This window comes from Mycotypha africana (assembly GCF_025528875.1).
Source record: "Mycotypha africana strain NRRL 2978 chromosome Unknown BDF20scaffold_2, whole genome shotgun sequence".
Lineage (NCBI taxonomy): Eukaryota > Fungi > Mucoromycota > Mucoromycetes > Mucorales > Mycotyphaceae > Mycotypha > Mycotypha africana.
In genome coordinates, this window is record NW_026515726.1 from 672549 (window position 1) to 689302 (window position 16754).

Sequence of the window (16754 nt, forward strand, 5' to 3'; positions counted from 1 at the left end):
AAAGGGTGTAGTTTTGAGTATAAGCCATTTGTGTTTCTGTACTCGGAGCATAAAGGACTTACACTTTGACAGGGAGTATCTCCCATTTCTCCCAGACTTTGTTTTTATAATAAGGATCGTTTACAATCATTTTCTGAACATCCTCAACGCTTTCGGCGTTATATATAATAAAGCTGCCTCTCATTTTACTAGACTTTATCAGCACGAACAACAGCAGATGAACCATGAATGAGTCATTCTTTTTCGATTTTTCCAAGATAGCTCTAACGCACAAAAGAAGATAAAAGTAGGTACCTCATGATCATCGAGTATGGCACCCCCACAGCCAAGAGTATTGCTTTTCTCTGCAGCAATGGCTTCCTTGAGATGTTTTTCCCTTACTTCGAGTCGTCGACTTAAACACTGAGCATCTTTATAGTCCTTGAATAAAACCAAGAATTGTTTGCGGCCTACCAATAGACTGCGACTTTAGTGCTTTTATCGTTTTGGAAGCATTGACTTTTTTCCTTTCTCAAGGGCGAAATTTTACTAGTTTGTACTGTAACAAAGGAACGTATTTGAAAAACCATACTGAATCATGAAAAGGAAAGGGATAAAAAGACGATGATTCACACACACATATTTAACAGGTACACATCCTGCAGTTTCTTTATTTGGAAATTTCTTGGTGACTTTCATTTCTTTCGACCATCGCGAAACGACGCATTCATTCTACCATTCTGCATTGCTTTGAAGTTTTTCTTCATTGTCCTCTCTATTGATCTTTAGGAATGTTTAACAACAGTAATCTTTTCAACAAACCTGCCACGAACGCATTCGGCTCCAGCAATACACCAGCTACATCTATAATCAATTCAAATACAGGGTTGCAGCTGGGTCAACCGAATAATAATAACACGTTTCAAGCATTACAACAAAATGCACAACAGCTACCAACCCTGCAGCCACAAACACAAGCACAAGCACACCCTGAAGCAAAGACTGAGGAAAGTCCAAAGTTAAAACAAAAAGAGCAATCACCGGCGTCTTTGAGGCAGATTTTAGAGAGATCGAGGTTAACGAATCACAAGATTAACTCAAGCAGTGTACCTACGATTGAAAGAGGATTGACTCAGATCGAATCTCAATCAAAGAAATTATCCAGTAAAACCTTGTCTACAGAAGAAAATGTGGATATCAGAGCGTGAGTCAAAAGGATCAGTGTGTCTATTACCAAAAAAAAAAAAAAAAAACCAAAAAAAACAAGCATGCGTCTAACGTGTTGGCCCTCCCATCTCTTTTCAAACTAGACATTACTTTCTGGCACAAGGTGGCATTAATACGCAGGTATTAGTCAAAGAATTGGGAACCATCCATCTCGGAGGACTAGGCGAATATAGACAACCTATCCAAGATACCAACATTGAAGATTATCTTAAACAACAAAATACAGAGACGGTTCTCGCTTTGGTTCAAGATGGACGTCAAGAGGTACAAATGCACTTCTTTTTTTTACGCATATATATAAAAAAGAATGGGTAACACTTACAATCTATGGAAATACCATTTTTCCTTTTTTTTGTTTTGATTTTGTTAGATTGTAGAGAGTACAGAAAACGCCTTTAAGGAAGATTTAGACTCATATTGGAAAACATTCTTGGAAAAGGAATTAAAAGTGAATGACTATTCATCAGAAAGCCTTCAACTCTCTAAATCCAAATTTGACGCCTCTCGCGTTGTGAGTGCAGGAATGATTTGATAGGGTATATAAAGCGAACTACTGTAAACCTATCAAGACTGTTATAAAGAAATAAAAAGGAGTTTTAAAATAGAATCACTCAAACAACTTGGAAGTTGATACGCAAATAAAGAAAATTTTCTTAAAAAAAAAAAAGTTCTTCTAATTTCTGTTGTGTAAAATACCAAAGAAATTTGAGCGCTTTTCCTAATCAAGACAATTGCAATAAGATAGAATTTTATCCTCTAAAAGAAAACAAAAAAAAAAAAAAAAAAAAAAAAAAAAAGAAAGAAAAAAGCCTAAAGAAAACAAGCTTTTTCGGGTCCATCTTATTTACCCAAATACAAAAAGATGAGTAAGGCTTACCTAGCTTTCTGCGGGTGGATGGCCCTGAATTCGGAAAACTATATCGAGCGAGATCAGAAACTTCGTTTATCACTAACCTTCAATGATTTGCACTTTTATTAAAGCGGAAATTGAAAACAGACTATGGGGGATACGGGCAGTCAGAAAAAAAAAAGGACCGATGATTTTCTGAATAAAAAATGAGGGGCCGTCAATTGCCAATAAGTGCGTTAAAAGCAAGAAGACTTTTCATTTGTTCCACAGCGTAAAAAAAAAAAAAAAAACTAAAAAAAAATTGCCCATTAAACTTTATATGTGTGATGTATCACTCTTATTTCGTTTTTACAAGTTCCTTTTTCCTTTTCTTATTTATTTTTTTGTTTATTTTATTTTTTTCTGCAATTTTTGCTTTGTTTTTTCATCTTTTTTTTAAAAGAAACAAAAAAAAAAAAAAAAGGGGTGTGGAGAGAGAAGAGAAAGAAGCAATTATTGTTGGAACTAACAAAAACACCTGAATAACGTAGGTTGCTTTACTGAAAAAAAAAAAAAAAGTCAGACAGCCAAATTTCTTTGATTTAACCACTCATTATCCAAACAAACAAAAAATAAAGTCCTTGCTTTTTCGTAATGTCCAATTCTGGATCAACAGGATCCTTTAGTGATTCCATCACTACTGGTGTCAGTGGCCTCGGTGACACTCTTCAGATACCCAATTATCACTTTAAATCTGCTCCAGTGCCAAGTATAGCCCATGGAGAAAATGTCGAAATAGTCTTTGGTTACAGGTACCCCCATTCTCTCTTTTTGTGCTTATCATCATAGCAATAGACTCTATTTGTCCATTGAGCGCCTCCCCCTTTCCTTTTATTTGAATCTACCCTAGAATATCTAATAAAAAACCAGTCGTTGCAAAAGTATCACCCAATTCATTGAAGCTGGAAAGGGAATATTATGTGATGAAGAGGTTATATCAGATCGGTGATGGGTCATCCTACCTTGGTAAGAATCCCACAGAGTTTGTCATACTATGGCCCCCCACCTTTCTTATTGTTTATCGTATCCCGTAGTTCGACCTTTGGAATACATTCATTTACCAAGTGGTCTAACTGTTGTCATTTATGCAGACGAAGGCCAAAATTTCTTAGAATACAATAGACGACAATCCGATGAATTGTCCACCAATTCGTCCACCACTGTACATAGAATAGCATCCTCCACCACATCCTCATCCACACATGCAGATCAACAGCAACCACAGTATAACAGCATTGATAGTTTCTCTTACTACCAGCCTCTACCTTCTGCTGGTTTACCCAGTGATGGCCCCTTATACGATCTAGGCACTTTTTTGCGTTTTGCTATCAAATGTACAGAATGCTTAGAATTTATCCACCGCAATAATGTTGTCCATGGTGAAATTAGACTATCCGCTTTTCAATGGACTGGCGAAGATTCAGCTCGTGTTAAAATGTGGAATTTCGGTTCAGGTAGCAAATCAATGGAGCCTTATCTAACAAGCGAAGGCTGGCGAAAAACTGCAAACAACAAAGGCATGATGGAAATCCTACAAAACTTGCTCATTTACATGAGTCCAGAACAAACAGGACGAACCACCTATGTGCCAGATCATCGATCCGATATTTATTCACTTGGTATTGTATTTTTCGTTCTACTCACTGGCAAAAATCCTTTGGATGGTGGACCTTTGGAAATTTTGAACGGTATTCTAAGTAAAAGAATTCCTTTGATTCATGAACTTCAGTTGGAAGTACCTGAAGTAGTATCAAGGATTGTTGAAAAGATGACCCACAAGGTAAATAGATATTCTGGCTTTTTTCTTTTTTTCTAACTAGGGCTAATCCTCCTCCTTACCGCACCTACCCCCTCCCCCTCCTCCAAAATATAGTCGCCCGATGATAGATATAGTAGTGCATTTGGAATTCGTGCTGATTTGAAAGAATGTCTTAAAAGACTAAAAGTAGCGAATGAATCTGCTCACGAGGTAAGCACCAAATAGTTCTTATCGACATCGCGCGAATGTCATATGCTACCCTTCTTGCAGAACACACGTCAGTAACTTTTTTTTTTTTTTTTTTTTTTTTTTTTTTTTCATCTTTGAACACAAAATAGGTCATTGAAGCTTTCCCACTAGCCGAAAAAGATGTTGCGTCAGTATTCACTTTACCCAAAACGATCTATGGTCGCCAAGGCACCATCAGTGAAATGACTTACATTATACAGCGTGTTTCTGGTGTGTACAAATCGATTCGAAATCGACGTGAAAAAACATACTCGACTGGTTCAACTTTACATACAATGACCAGTGCCAGCGTCGCATTCAATGGCACTAATACTGGCAGTACCGTCAATCACAGTGTTCTCTCAGGTGTTGGAGCAAGTTCTATCATGAGTGACGATTTGTCAGACCGTCTTTCCAACAATGACACCACCAGCAGTATCGTAGCTGGAACATACGGTACAGCAACCAAATCCAATGCTTCCCCAAGTTATTGCAGCGGATTTGACGGCAGTGATATGTCGAGCAATCATGGAAGAGGCCCAAGCTCAAAATTAGGTGTGGAAATCGTTGCCATCTCTGGTCCAGGTGGCGTTGGTAAATCAACAGTATTTAACGCTGTGCAAACTGTAGCAAGACAACACGGGTAAGTGCAGCATCAGTCGTTCTCTTTACACTTTTTTTTTCTGATCCATGGATCCCCATTAGATACGTTGCCAACGCAAAATGCGATTCTCGTCATAAGGTACCTTACAGCGTCATCATCAAATGCCTATCACAATTTTTACAGCAGATTTTGTCAGAATCAGAAGACGAAATTCATTTATTCTACAATCACTTAAAAGCCCATTTAGGGGCTCAATTTTGTAAAATAGAATTACTGGCTGATCTCGTACCTGAATTGAAACCTTTAATCGACCCTGTGGACAGTGAAGACTCTGAAGAAGGTGCCGCTGGTACACGACGATCGCCAGTCAGCAAAATACATTTAGATAATGTTGAAACACGTATCCGGTTCCATAACTTATTTGTCGAGGTTTTCAAAGCTTTAGCACAATGGAGGATGATGACCATGGTAAGCAAAAAAACCCACCCTCTTTTTTTTTTTTTTTTTTTTTATATATATTCAACTATTTCTATTTACATGGGATGGTTGGGTACATAGTTTCTTGATGATGTTCACTTGGCAGACGAACCATCACTAGAATTAATTGAAAGTATGATTGCCTCTCGACTCAAAATTCTCATTTTCATCGCCTACCGTGATCAAGAATTAACACCGTCACTTGAAAGACTCTTATCCAACGAACTTGTCACTTTTCACAGCATTCATCTCGATGCGCTCGATTTTGACTCAGTGGTGGATTATATTAGTGATGCACTGCACCGGCCGCTGGACGTTGATCGTGATTCTATCGTGCCCTTAGCTGATATCGTATACAAAAAAACCCGTGGCAACGCCTTCTATACAGCACAACTGCTCGCTACCCTTGAAAAGAAAAAGTTGATCTTTTTCAACTGGGAAGAAAATGAGTGGGACTACAATTTGGCAGACATACAACAAGTCATCATGGTTCGCGACGGCGCTGATAATGACGCAGAGCTCGATATCAGCTTCATCGTCAACCGGCTACGAGAGCTGCCTCTGGATGGCCAACGACTCTTGAAATGGGCGTCTTTTGTAGGTGATACCTTCTCTTGGAACACAGTCAAATACCTTATGGTCAATTCTGATCCTGAGTCCGAAGTCTCCGATACCGATACAGTGGCATCCGATGTGACTTCCAGAACGGACACTTCATTACGACTCAGAAGCCATCATCATCGACATTTAGAGGATAATCTGACGAGATACCGAAGCAGCAGTAACGCCGCCAATGACGAAGAGAGTGTGAGAGACCGACAACAGCATCGAAAAGAGGGGGGTGATGGTGGACAGGATACAATGCATCCTTTAGTCAAATTCTATGGAAGACCTGCCAATGGTAGTATTTCTTCCTCCAGCTATCAACAGCAGAGTTCGCGAGGAACTTCCAAATCATCCTCTTCCCATCATACCCGCGACCCCATCAACGGCTTACAAGCCGCTTTGCAAGAAGGTTATATTTTACCACTCGAAAGCGACGAGTTTCGATGGTCTCACGATCGTTATTCTCAAGCGGCTATGGAACTTGCCAATCCTAAAACAAGAGAAAAAATTCACCTCAAAATTGCACGCTATCTCTTACAAGAAGAAACACAGGATAGCCTCTTGATTGCAGATCACTTACTGAAATGTATCAATCTGATTCGTGAATTGGATCAGACAAAGAATGTGTGTTTCCAGAATATTTTGTATGAAGCCGGTAATAAAGCGCGTGCTTCGGGTGCCCACAAAATGGCATACAGCTATTATAAGGCTGCTATTTCATTGTCTGACCCCCAGTCACGATGGAATCCAGAGAACTATGCTCGCACGCATTACTTGTACAGTAACGCCGTCTCACTCAGTTGGGTGGTCGGTGAGTATGAGGCAACTGAGGAATACCTAAGAGACATCTTTACCTACACAACAAGTCCTATGGATCGTGTCATGGCCTACCGTATTCAACACAAATACTTCTTTTCAAGACAAATGCACGACGAAGCCGCGAAATCCTTAGCCGATTGTTTGCTCGAACTGGGCATTGAAGATTTTTTATTTTCCAGTTCACGCGATGCATTTGATGCTGTTTACAATCAGACCGTACAGTTACTGAAAGATCTGGGAGGAATTCAAGAAATAGATAAAATAGGCGTTTGTGAAGATGCTAAACTGAAAGCCATCATGAGCATCATTGAAGAAATGCTGACGGTATCTTATTGGCAAGGAAACCAGCTGGAACTCTACTATCTGGCTACCAAATTGGTTTACTACTCACTGCAACAAGGTTTGTCCTCAGCTTCTGGCGTGGCTTTTGTATTTATGGGCCTGTGTGCTGTTGAATATCATCACGACTATGAATTTGGTGAGACATTGGGTGCTTTGGGTGTTCTTATTGCGGAAAAATACGGTACACATACAGAAAAGGGTCGTGCCATCTCTTTATACAATACCTTTTTGACTGTATGGAAATACCATCATCGCGAAACGATACCTGGATTCCGTCAAGGTTTACGTTATTGTCTTTCGGCCGGTGACCGTATCTATGCTTCGTTTTCTCATTTACACATCGCATCCAGTTTATTTTTCACCGGTGCGAACTTGTCAGACACTTTGGTGGAGGCTGAAACATGCTATGATGACACTCACGCCTGGTCTTCCTCTGCTGATAGCAATATCTTGATCATGTCTCTTATTCGTACCATCAAAGCCCTTCAGGGCCATACATACACTCATCTTGCGGAAGAGATTTTCGATGGAGATGATGGCTTTAACGACAGCCATTTTATTGCAGAAAGCATTCGTGCCAGCCCCAACTTTATTGTTCCTCTCAATTGGTATGACTCTTATCGTATGCTTCCTCTTGTCCTCTATGGACATTACGAGCATGCGATTGCTGTTGGCTACAACTGTTTACGTAGCGCCCATCTTCACCCTTGCCACCGTCACACTGCTATGTCTATCTATTTACAATCTTTAGCCATTTTAGAAAAGATTCGCACTGAAAGAGACACGATGACAAAAGAGGAAATAGACGTGTATATTGAACGCGTGGATCAAAATCAACAATGGTTAAAGCCATGGGTAGACCATTCTCGCATCAACACGGTCATGTGGTATACATTAGTAGACGCAGAAAAAACAGCAACAATGACCACGGATGTCGGTAAAGCTATCCAGCTCTATGAGTTAGCCATTGACCAAGCACGCGAAGGAAGCTGGCACCTCGAGCTTTGTATCTGTCACGAGTATGCTGGTGGATTCTACGAACGTTCCGGATTGAAGAACGTCGCTTTTGGCATGCTCAAGAAGGCCATTCAACTCTATGTCAATCATGGCTCGTACGGTAAAGCACATCACTTGACGACAAAATACAGTGCCTTATTGGCCACTTATGATGACGGCCGTGTCGAGTCTTTTGAAACAGGTATACAAACGGATCCCTTCCCCTTCCTTGGCCCTCAAGGCACCTGGAGTACATCGTCTTTGGGCCCTATTAATACGATCAATGAACCCTTTGTTGCGGAAACCATTCCTCCCGTGACGACAGAGCAAACACTGCTGACCTTGGATATTTTGGATATGGCATCCATCTTGAAGAGTTCCCAAGTTATTTCTTCAGAAGTCAAATTTGACAGCCTTTTGAAGTCCATGATGGCCATTATTCTGGAAAATTCAGGTGCTGACTGTGGCGCTATCATTGTGAAAGAAGAGAAATACGGCGTGTGTGCTTATGGTAGCCAGCACGACGGATCAATGACATTTGATCCACCTCGTCCTTTATCCGAAAATGACGAGCTTATCTCCAGTCGTATCATCCACCATACACTCAATACAGGTGAGAGTATCTTTATTCAAAACATTGAACACGATGCTCGCTTTGCTGTCGGTCCTTGGTACGAACGGGTCGGCAATAAATCTGTTATTTGTATGCCCATCACGCATAAAACGGCGTTGGCAGGCTGCTTATTCTTAGAAGGCTCTAGCGGTATTTTCACACAACGTCATATTACCGTCCTTAGTCTCCTTTGCCAACAGATGGGTATTTCCATCACGAACGCTTTTCTCTTCAAATCTGTTCAACGTGTCACAATGGCAAATATGCGTATGATTGAAATGCAAAAGAAGGCACTAGAGGATGCTCGGAAGAGTAAAGAAGCTGCTGTACGTGCTACAAGACTCAGAGAAATATTCTTGGCCAACATGAGTCATGAAATCCGTACTCCTTTCTCGGGATTTTATGGTATGATTTCTCTGTTGGCGGAAACAGATTTGGATCCTGAGCAGAGAGATTTAGTTAAAACGGCAAAGGAGTCGTGTGAAATATTACTGCAAATCATTGATGACCTGTTGAATTTCTCCAAGTTACAAGCTGGTAAAGTAACTTTAGATTTGGCTCCGGTGATGGTAGAAGATTTGATTGCAGATGTAGTAGAAATGCTGATTGCTATGGCGATACAAAAGTCTATCAATATTTCGTACATAGTGGCTGCCAATGTCCCCACGGTGGTCATGGCGGACGGCAACCGTTTAAGGCAGGTATTGATCAATTTGCTGGGCAATGCTATCAAGTTTACCCATGAAGGTGAGATCCGCATACAATGTACGGTAGATACAACCCATATTCCGCGCGAGTCAAGCGATCAGGTATCTCTGCTATTTGAGGTGATCGACACAGGTATCGGTATCAGTGATGAACAACGCAAGGTGCTCTTTGAGCCATTCTCACAAGTGGATGGTAGTACAACGTAAGTTTTTGGCTTTTAGCATCTTTCTTAAAGAGGAACAAATATCTTATTTATTTTTTTGGGTAAATGTCCCGTATCGTCCCTTAGACGTAAATATGGTGGTACAGGTCTAGGCCTATCCATCTGTCTACAATTGGTGGAACTCATGTCTGGTTCCATCAATGTATCTAGTGTACCTGGCAAGGGTTCCGACTTTTACTTTAGTGTTCGTGTGAACAAGCTTCGTTCCCAACCTCATAAGGGCTTACAAGCTGATTTCTATAGCGAAGAACGACAAGCTTTGACCCGTTGCCTCGCACCATTAAAATTCTTGGCGATTTCAAAATACCCGGCGACCATTGATATGATTCGGTTCCTGTTAAATGGCTTGCCATTGGATGGTGTCAATCAAATCAGCGACTTCAAACAAAAATTGAGGAGCCAGAAGTACGACGTTATTATTGTTGGGCTATTCATGAACCCAGATCATTCTACATCCTCCTCCACGTCCTCACCTGCATGGCTAGAAGAAGCGAGTAAGATGAACAAAGATGCACTGATCGTCATCATGAATTACCCGGCAGGAGGTCCTGTCAAGGGCAATTCCGGTCTGATTGAGCATATATCAAATCAAAAACTCTCTTGTAAAGCTATTCGTATGGCAGTTCCATTGAGACGTATCAAATTACTTCGAACCATTGCAGAAGTATTAAACCGGAAATCACCAAGCATCACGACACCCAATGTACGACCTAATACTGTTGAACTGATTACAAGTGATGAGCGAGCTTTATTCAGTACAATGCATATATTGATTGCTGAAGGTAACCTAAACAACAAAGTACCCGTGCCATTGGTTGTGGTGCAGACTAATAAAACGGATCTTCTATTTTTTTTTTTATTTTTTTTTTTTTGGTATCTAGATAATCCTGTTGCACAAAAATTATTACTCAAGCAATTGACACGACTAGGCTTTACTGTTGAGTGTGCTAATAATGGTTTAGAAGCGGTAAATGCATGGGCCAATCAACCTGATGGATATTTTATCATGGGCTTCTTCGATCATCACATGCCCAAGGTAAGACTCAGAGATCTTCAAGATGCTACGTTGGTTTTTGATTTCTGAATTTCCTATATTTTTTAAAAAAATAGTGTGATGGTGTAGCTGCCACAAAACAAATTCGTGAAATTGAAAAGGAGGAAGGAAGAACATACCGTTTCCCCATTGTCGCACTGACAGCTGATGTACAAGAAAGTGCAAAGCAGATTTGTATCAGCGCAGGTATGGATGGTTACTTGACTAAGCCTTTAAATCAAAAGGTGCTTGCTGAAGCTTTAAGGACGTACTGTCATCCTCGAACGACATCGTCTTCTACAACATCATCCTCTTCCGGCACTTCAACTTCACCTGGGTCTGTAAGCAATCTCAACAATGGTATTAAAAGTGATGAAACCAGCATCTGCAGCCTCAATACCAGATGATTCGACACTAGTTCCACCAATGACAACACAGTCACCGTTGAAAAACAGTAATAAATAACACTTTGTTTAACACCATCCTATAAAAACTTACACACTTACGCACGCATATATACGCATACGCACGCATACACAAACACACTCATACGCATGTGCTTCTAACAAGTATGCCCGAGTATTTACATAACAATGAGTATCCGAATCTCACCTCTTATTTATGTCTTTCAACACATGTATTTGAAATTGAATATTCAACAAAAAAAAAAAATAATTAATTTTTGTTCTTCCTTTATTATTACTACTATTCTTACTTTTTACACACCTACTTTTTATTCATACTTACCGGAACGAGTATTATTTCCTTAGCTTGTGAATAATATGATTATTTAATAACGTGTAAATAAAGATCCAAAAAACCTTCTCTATACCAAAATGATTGGCTTACCATTTTGACTACAGAGGCTACATTGAAGCGTCATTATTCCTTAATCACATTTTACATGAACCTTCTAATATTGATATACTACTATCAACAAAATTTAATAATAGCAAGTGATGACTATACGAACCATATGATCAGCTTTAACCAGCAATCTCGGAACAGCCGATATGCAGGACAGTACTCTTAGAAATAGTAAACAGTGCAGTCAATGTGATAAGAATCTGGATCTAAGGTAAGTATAACGTAGACAGACAATGCGCTCATGATGATAAAAATTTCTGTGCCCCTTTTTCTAATTCCATATAACTACTTCCGATTTCATGCAACTTTGTTTCTTTATTTCAATAGCAGACAGGCTAATTACAAGTTTTTGTTGTAACGGATGCAAGCAGATGAAAAAAAAAAAAAGGGTAATAAAATTGTTAGACTCTAACAAAGAATAGGAAATAATCAAAACAAGGCTTAAGATCACAAGCTGTGACGAATTACCAATGGATTGATGATGGTAGTCTCCTTTTATAGGCACCATTTGTCCCTTTCCTTCTATCAAGTGCTGATAACTGCTTTTTATTTTCCTTTTTTTTTTCCTTTCAAATTTTCTATATTTGTTTCTTTGCTGATAAAAATAATACAATCACTCTACCGCTTCATCTTTTTTATTTTTGATATTCCTATAGTTTCATCATTTTAATGACTTAGAAAAAGGCATTTTATGATGCTTGTTTCATTCAGATTTATGCTTGCCTATGTATTGGGTGGGCTCACGATGATACCTTTAACCGGTCTACTTCTATATTCCCTCTTTATTGTATATATCCAAGTTTACAAACCGTTGACTTCAGCGTTTCGTTTATATTTCACCAGCGCTTCATCAAAAGGCAAGCAAGGAAAACGATTTGCTATTTCTGATGGGACGAACGAGAAGGCATCGCTGTTTGAGAGATCTTCCACAAACGTTACTCACAATGACGACATGCCACCATTGCATTCAGACACTACTTCAGCAGTATCTCTCTATAAAGTAGGTTGGTTGAAAGTCTTGACACAAGAAGAACAATCATTACTGTCTCTGTCCATTGGTCTCATGGTCAAGAATTACATATCAACCAGCATGAATAAGCAGAGAGGCGGAGACGGTAGTAGTATTACCAGCAATAGTAACATCAATAATGATGACAATCATATGTACTTTTCGGTATTAAAATACAACACATTGTACTTGTACGACTCGGAAAAGCAATTGGATTGTAAGGAAGTGATCAACTTAAGCCAGTATACAGTACAAATGCATCCACCTGGTTTGAAAGACTTTGAGCTATATTCGAAGCCTAACTTGATCAAGTTAGTACTGAAAGAAGACGAACCTTCAAGTACCACAATAACAGCAACAACTGCTACAGCTGCATCAAAAGAAGTGAGAGATACGATTCCACGGGAGGCTAGCACATCCGACACAAAGCAAAAAAAATCCTACTTTATAAATTGTAGTAAATGCATTGACAAAGAGGATTGGTACTGTGCATTTTTACATGCCACTAATACTTCCGCCACCACCGACAAAACTCACTTTGAACAAGCAGCTATGAATGACCTTATTAAAACTGTATATAGCAACGAACATCATTTTCAAACGCAATGGTTCAATGCGCTTTTCGGCCGTATTTTTCTGGGGATATACCGTACGAAAGATATCCAGCATGTTCTTTATAAGAAAGTAATCACAAAGTTAGACAAAATCAATGCCAAACGCCCTCCATTTTTGGGAGAAATCACCGTACGATCTGTTGATCCAGGTCATGGTATTCCCGCCATCACTCAACCTAAATTACTGAACCTGAGCCCTACAGGTGAAATGACAGCCGAAGCCTACCTTCAATATCGTGGAGCATTCCGTATTGAAATCGAAACAGTATTAGTATGGAAATATTCTGATCGGCTAAAGCCACTGACCATCGATCTAGTGCTGAGCATTACATTAAACGAGATCAAGGGCAAACTGGCTATCAAGATTAAAGAACCACCCACCAATCGCTTTTGGTATGGGTTCTATGAGTGTCCTTCCATGGACTGGAAGGTGGAACCTGTAGTATGGGAAAAGAGAGTAGGATATTCCGTCGTTGTCAAGGCAATTGAAAGCAAAATTCAAGAATTGATTGTTGAGACAATGGTTATTCCTCATTTTGACGATATCACATTTTTTCCAACGGAGGATGGGGTAGGTGGTATTTTTGAAAAGAAAACACAAGCAGAAGACATACCAAGCAAAGGAGAGCATAATTTCGAACCGCAAACAAGTGAAACTGCTTCATCCGCCAAAGAAAGTTTATCAGTGAAATCAGCACCTATTCCGATAATGAAGAATAAGAATAATAACAGTGAACGTACCTCTAATAACAACAAACTGAAAAAAGAAGAGCGCCAACAACAAAAGGTTAAAGATGAAGCACTTATTACTACTGCTAGATCGTTACCAGAACTTTTTTCATCAGCTGTGCCTGATCGATCGCAAAATGAACAATTATGCCGCTCGTCTACTACACTTAATCAAGTCTCCACAAAGAATTTCGATAGCAATACACAGCAGTGCGAACCAACCAAAAAGCCAACTATGAGACAACAATCATCTTATGTTACAGAGAACGTAAGTAGTAGCGATAGCAGCATTACTACGTCCCTTAGCAGTACCAGTAGCAGTGACCACAATACTTCGAATATATTACTGCTCGCAAACAGCAATAGCTTGTCTGCTTCCCCCGACGATTCGTATCTGAGCTCGTCTCCTTCTTCAATGACGACCGACGACCGCATTAGTAATAATACAAATTTGCTATCTCGTAAGCTAACAGTAGCCGGTATAACAGGCATAGATGACACACAAACTGTTGCTAGTACAATCACTACATCTAATCTTATTGTCACCCCTTCAAATTCAACTTCACTGCTTGGTACCTCATCCGACTTTCATTCATCAACAGTTCATGTCACTTACTCTGAAATAGACGAGAAAGACGATGACTCAATTGACAGTAAGACTGTAGAAACTGGTAATAATAATAAATATGACAATAGCGAAAAGCAGCAGCCTCGGCAACAAAGAGTCAGAAAACAATCTTCTTTAGCTCTGCTTCGACCAAAAACTGTAGCTTCAACGGCTATAGATGTGTCACCAGCTATGCGACTATAAGAGTAGTCACCGACAACCCATACCTATCAAACAATATCCTATAATATTCCCCTTTGTTCGTTTGTACAATAATAAAACTTAGGAAATAAAATCAAAATATACCACTCGTCCATTATCCCAGCTTTTGCTGGAGAAAAATAATTTATTAATTAGAGTACCAGCAAATAAAAAAAGTATTGGAATCATCTAAACAGAAACGTAGCCTCCACTACCGCGACGACGCGACATAACAGAATCGATAACGTGAGCAATAAGGTCCTATGAGATTTGGAAAGAATAATAAGATTTATCATTAGCTGAATATCGACTGAATATTAGCAAGACTACTGTAAGATTACCTTGATTAAATAGGGAAGGTCCAGCCAGAAATCTGACAAATTTTAACAAAAGAAAATCATGAGTAACCTGTAATGACTTTAACTAATCGTTACTCGAGAATATTACCTCGATGGGGGATAAGATCTAAACCTCTTGCATTATACATCTTGAAATTGTAGATTGCTCCTGCGACAAAATAAACTGCACCCAAAACCATAATAATGGTGAAGAAAATGCCAATACCTGACATTCCCTTCTTTACCTCGCCGTCATTACCGCTATTGCCGTTCTCCTTTTTATCTCCATCATTATTATCGGGTGCCTTTTCCCCGGCCTTGGTGCTATTGTAAAGCAAAATTTCATTCGATCAAAATACTGTAAGATACATTTTCAGTTATGACTGTAGCCTTTTATCCTAGAAACCCAACTTACGCGCATGCAAAGACAGTCTTCCAATGAAGAGATAGTACATTATTTGTGTAGGATACAATTTCAGGGTTTGATGGGTCGTCCTAGTTAAGCGTAGCCAAGTAAGCAGCTGCTACATTGATATTATACAATATATGATACACATACATTTCTGGACTGTGATCGATCACATTCTAAAGTGATAACAGCAGACTGAGGTATTTTGTTATATTCACCGCCTTCCAAAGTGATACTGTAGTCGAAACCAGCTAATATACAGAAGATAGTCAATGCACTGTCATCGTTTAGTTTTTTCTCTTTTCACCTTGCACAACACAGAATCAACTTACTGTCACTAGGATCTGCTTTTGAGTCAATTGGTTTAAAAACTGGATTTAACTTCTTGTTATTGTCACTAGCAATAGTCTGCACGGTATACACGATTTCTTTGTCATCTTTAGTGATTAAAGTTCGTCTACATACATACTTTTTTGTTTAAAAGGACGCCAAATGTTAGGTTGTATTCTTTGGAAGTGAAGATGCTACTATGCACACAAACTTACAGAATTTGGAGCACAGAACTCATTGTCTTTGGAGTTGTCGGGCTTGGGAGGAAGTTTGTCGCAGATATTGATTTGTGTTATAACATTTGTTATCGAAGGCGGTGTCGATTCAGTTTGATTAATGCTGAACTCTCTACATCATTGAAGAGGAATGAAAGCAAAAGACGCGTTGTCAGTTAAGACTGAAACATAACAAACATTCTGATTTCATCTTTTTTCTGAGATTACTTGTTCAGTTTAGATAGATCCAACTGATACTCTTTGCCTTCTGTTGTAGTAAACTTATAGCCAGGTTGGCAATAAGGCTGGAGGGCAAGAGCTGTATTTGTACAGAGTAGTACGCTGACTAAACTTGTCACAATGGACAAAGTCTTCATAGTATTTTATATTACGGTCAAAGGGGTTATATTATTTCCCTGTGTGCTTCTGGCGCTAATTTACCATTTAAGAAATGATATTCAACTGTTTTTGAAACACAATCCCGGAGTTGAATTTTATTGTTAATGGATCGAGCAAGTGATTAAGGTTAGAATCACCAGAAAGTCTCGTATTTTTAGGTCCTCAAACAGATAATATATATGACTCGAATTTAGCACTTATTTGCGCTATTGTACGCACTTTCCCTTCAGAGTCTATGAAAATTGCGAGTCTGATAAAAAAATCAAATTCTTCCAGGGTCATTCGAGAACAACACATTCCATAGGCGAAACAGCAGTAATATCTCACGTAGCTATAGTCAGGAGGTTGAGATCAAGAATATTTTGTATGTCAACGGATCGGCCGAATAAGTTCAGTTGGAGTTTCAGAAAGGATTTTTTTCTTCTTCGATTCCATGCATTTAGCTACTGAGTGCTGTTCTCGCTCCTTCAGTTCTCTTGGTTTTCATTAATTCCTCTTAGAGGAGAACCTTCGTAAACTCTCCTACATAAGTC

The 16754-nt window shown here is 39.3% G+C and overlaps 4 protein-coding genes across 4 annotated transcripts; 3 read left to right on the plus strand and 1 right to left on the minus strand.

Moving 5' to 3' along the window:
• The first annotated feature begins 585 nt into the window (after window positions 1-585).
• On the plus strand, window positions 586-1759 carry BDF20DRAFT_267571 (uncharacterized protein). The gene is made up of 3 exons (XM_053075040.1): window positions 586-1183; window positions 1290-1470; window positions 1577-1759. Exons 1-3 carry the CDS (start codon window positions 771-773, stop codon window positions 1736-1738), a joined length of 756 nt encoding a protein of 251 aa, XP_052938848.1. The 5' UTR covers window positions 586-770; the 3' UTR covers window positions 1739-1759.
• Window positions 1760-2406: 647 nt separating this feature from the next.
• On the plus strand, window positions 2407-11383 carry BDF20DRAFT_850535 (uncharacterized protein). Its single transcript, XM_053079959.1, has 11 exons — window positions 2407-2582; window positions 2674-2847; window positions 2946-3061; window positions 3130-3875; window positions 3969-4064; window positions 4193-4725; window positions 4788-5154; window positions 5245-9449; window positions 9537-10252; window positions 10352-10506; window positions 10581-11383. Exons 2-11 carry the CDS (start codon window positions 2690-2692, stop codon window positions 10908-10910), a joined length of 7422 nt encoding a protein of 2473 aa, XP_052938849.1. The 5' UTR covers window positions 2407-2582; window positions 2674-2689; the 3' UTR covers window positions 10911-11383.
• Window positions 11384-11902: 519 nt separating this feature from the next.
• Window positions 11903-14655, plus strand: BDF20DRAFT_850537 (putative integral membrane protein conserved region-domain-containing protein). The gene has a single exon (XM_053079960.1). The coding sequence runs from the start codon at window positions 12062-12064 to the stop codon at window positions 14531-14533; it is 2472 nt and encodes an 823-aa protein (XP_052938850.1). The 5' UTR covers window positions 11903-12061; the 3' UTR covers window positions 14534-14655.
• Window positions 14656-16230, minus strand: BDF20DRAFT_850538 (autophagy-related protein 27). The gene is made up of 8 exons (XM_053079961.1): window positions 16051-16230; window positions 15823-15955; window positions 15610-15745; window positions 15428-15528; window positions 15284-15363; window positions 14978-15192; window positions 14872-14903; window positions 14656-14791 (listed from the first exon to the last, which is right to left on the minus strand). Exons 1-8 carry the CDS (start codon window positions 16197-16199, stop codon window positions 14720-14722), a joined length of 918 nt encoding a protein of 305 aa, XP_052938851.1. The 5' UTR covers window positions 16200-16230; the 3' UTR covers window positions 14656-14719.
• Between the last annotated feature and the right edge of the window lie 524 nt (window positions 16231-16754).

What these genes read in the sequence shown, in the direction of transcription:
- BDF20DRAFT_850535 (XM_053079959.1), top strand. Translation starts at nt 2,690, where the DNA reads ATGTCCAATTCTGGATCAACAGGATCCTTTAGTGATTCCATCACTACT. An exon ending in GAAATAGTCTTTGGTTACAG is followed by an intron (nt 2,848 to 2,945) that starts GTACCCCCATTC and finishes AATCTACCCTAG; the next exon opens with AATATCTAATAAAAAACCAG. An exon ending in TCGATCATCACATGCCCAAG is followed by an intron (nt 10,507 to 10,580) that starts GTAAGACTCAGA and finishes TTAAAAAAATAG; the next exon opens with TGTGATGGTGTAGCTGCCAC.
- BDF20DRAFT_850537 (XM_053079960.1), top strand. Translation starts at nt 12,062, where the DNA reads ATGATGCTTGTTTCATTCAGATTTATGCTTGCCTATGTATTGGGTGGG.
- BDF20DRAFT_850538 (XM_053079961.1), bottom strand. Translation starts at nt 16,199, where the DNA reads ATGAAGACTTTGTCCATTGTGACAAGTTTAGTCAGCGTACTACTCTGT. An exon ending in AGATCTTATCCCCCATCGAG is followed by an intron (nt 14,904 to 14,977) that starts GTAATATTCTCG and finishes AAAATTTGTCAG; the next exon opens with ATTTCTGGCTGGACCTTCCC. An exon ending in ACCTTCCCTATTTAATCAAG is followed by an intron (nt 14,792 to 14,871) that starts GTAATCTTACAG and finishes CAAATCTCATAG; the next exon opens with GACCTTATTGCTCACGTTAT.
- BDF20DRAFT_267571 (XM_053075040.1), top strand. Translation starts at nt 771, where the DNA reads ATGTTTAACAACAGTAATCTTTTCAACAAACCTGCCACGAACGCATTC. An exon ending in GAAAATGTGGATATCAGAGC is followed by an intron (nt 1,184 to 1,289) that starts GTGAGTCAAAAG and finishes TTTTCAAACTAG; the next exon opens with ACATTACTTTCTGGCACAAG. An exon ending in TTCAAGATGGACGTCAAGAG is followed by an intron (nt 1,471 to 1,576) that starts GTACAAATGCAC and finishes TGATTTTGTTAG; the next exon opens with ATTGTAGAGAGTACAGAAAA.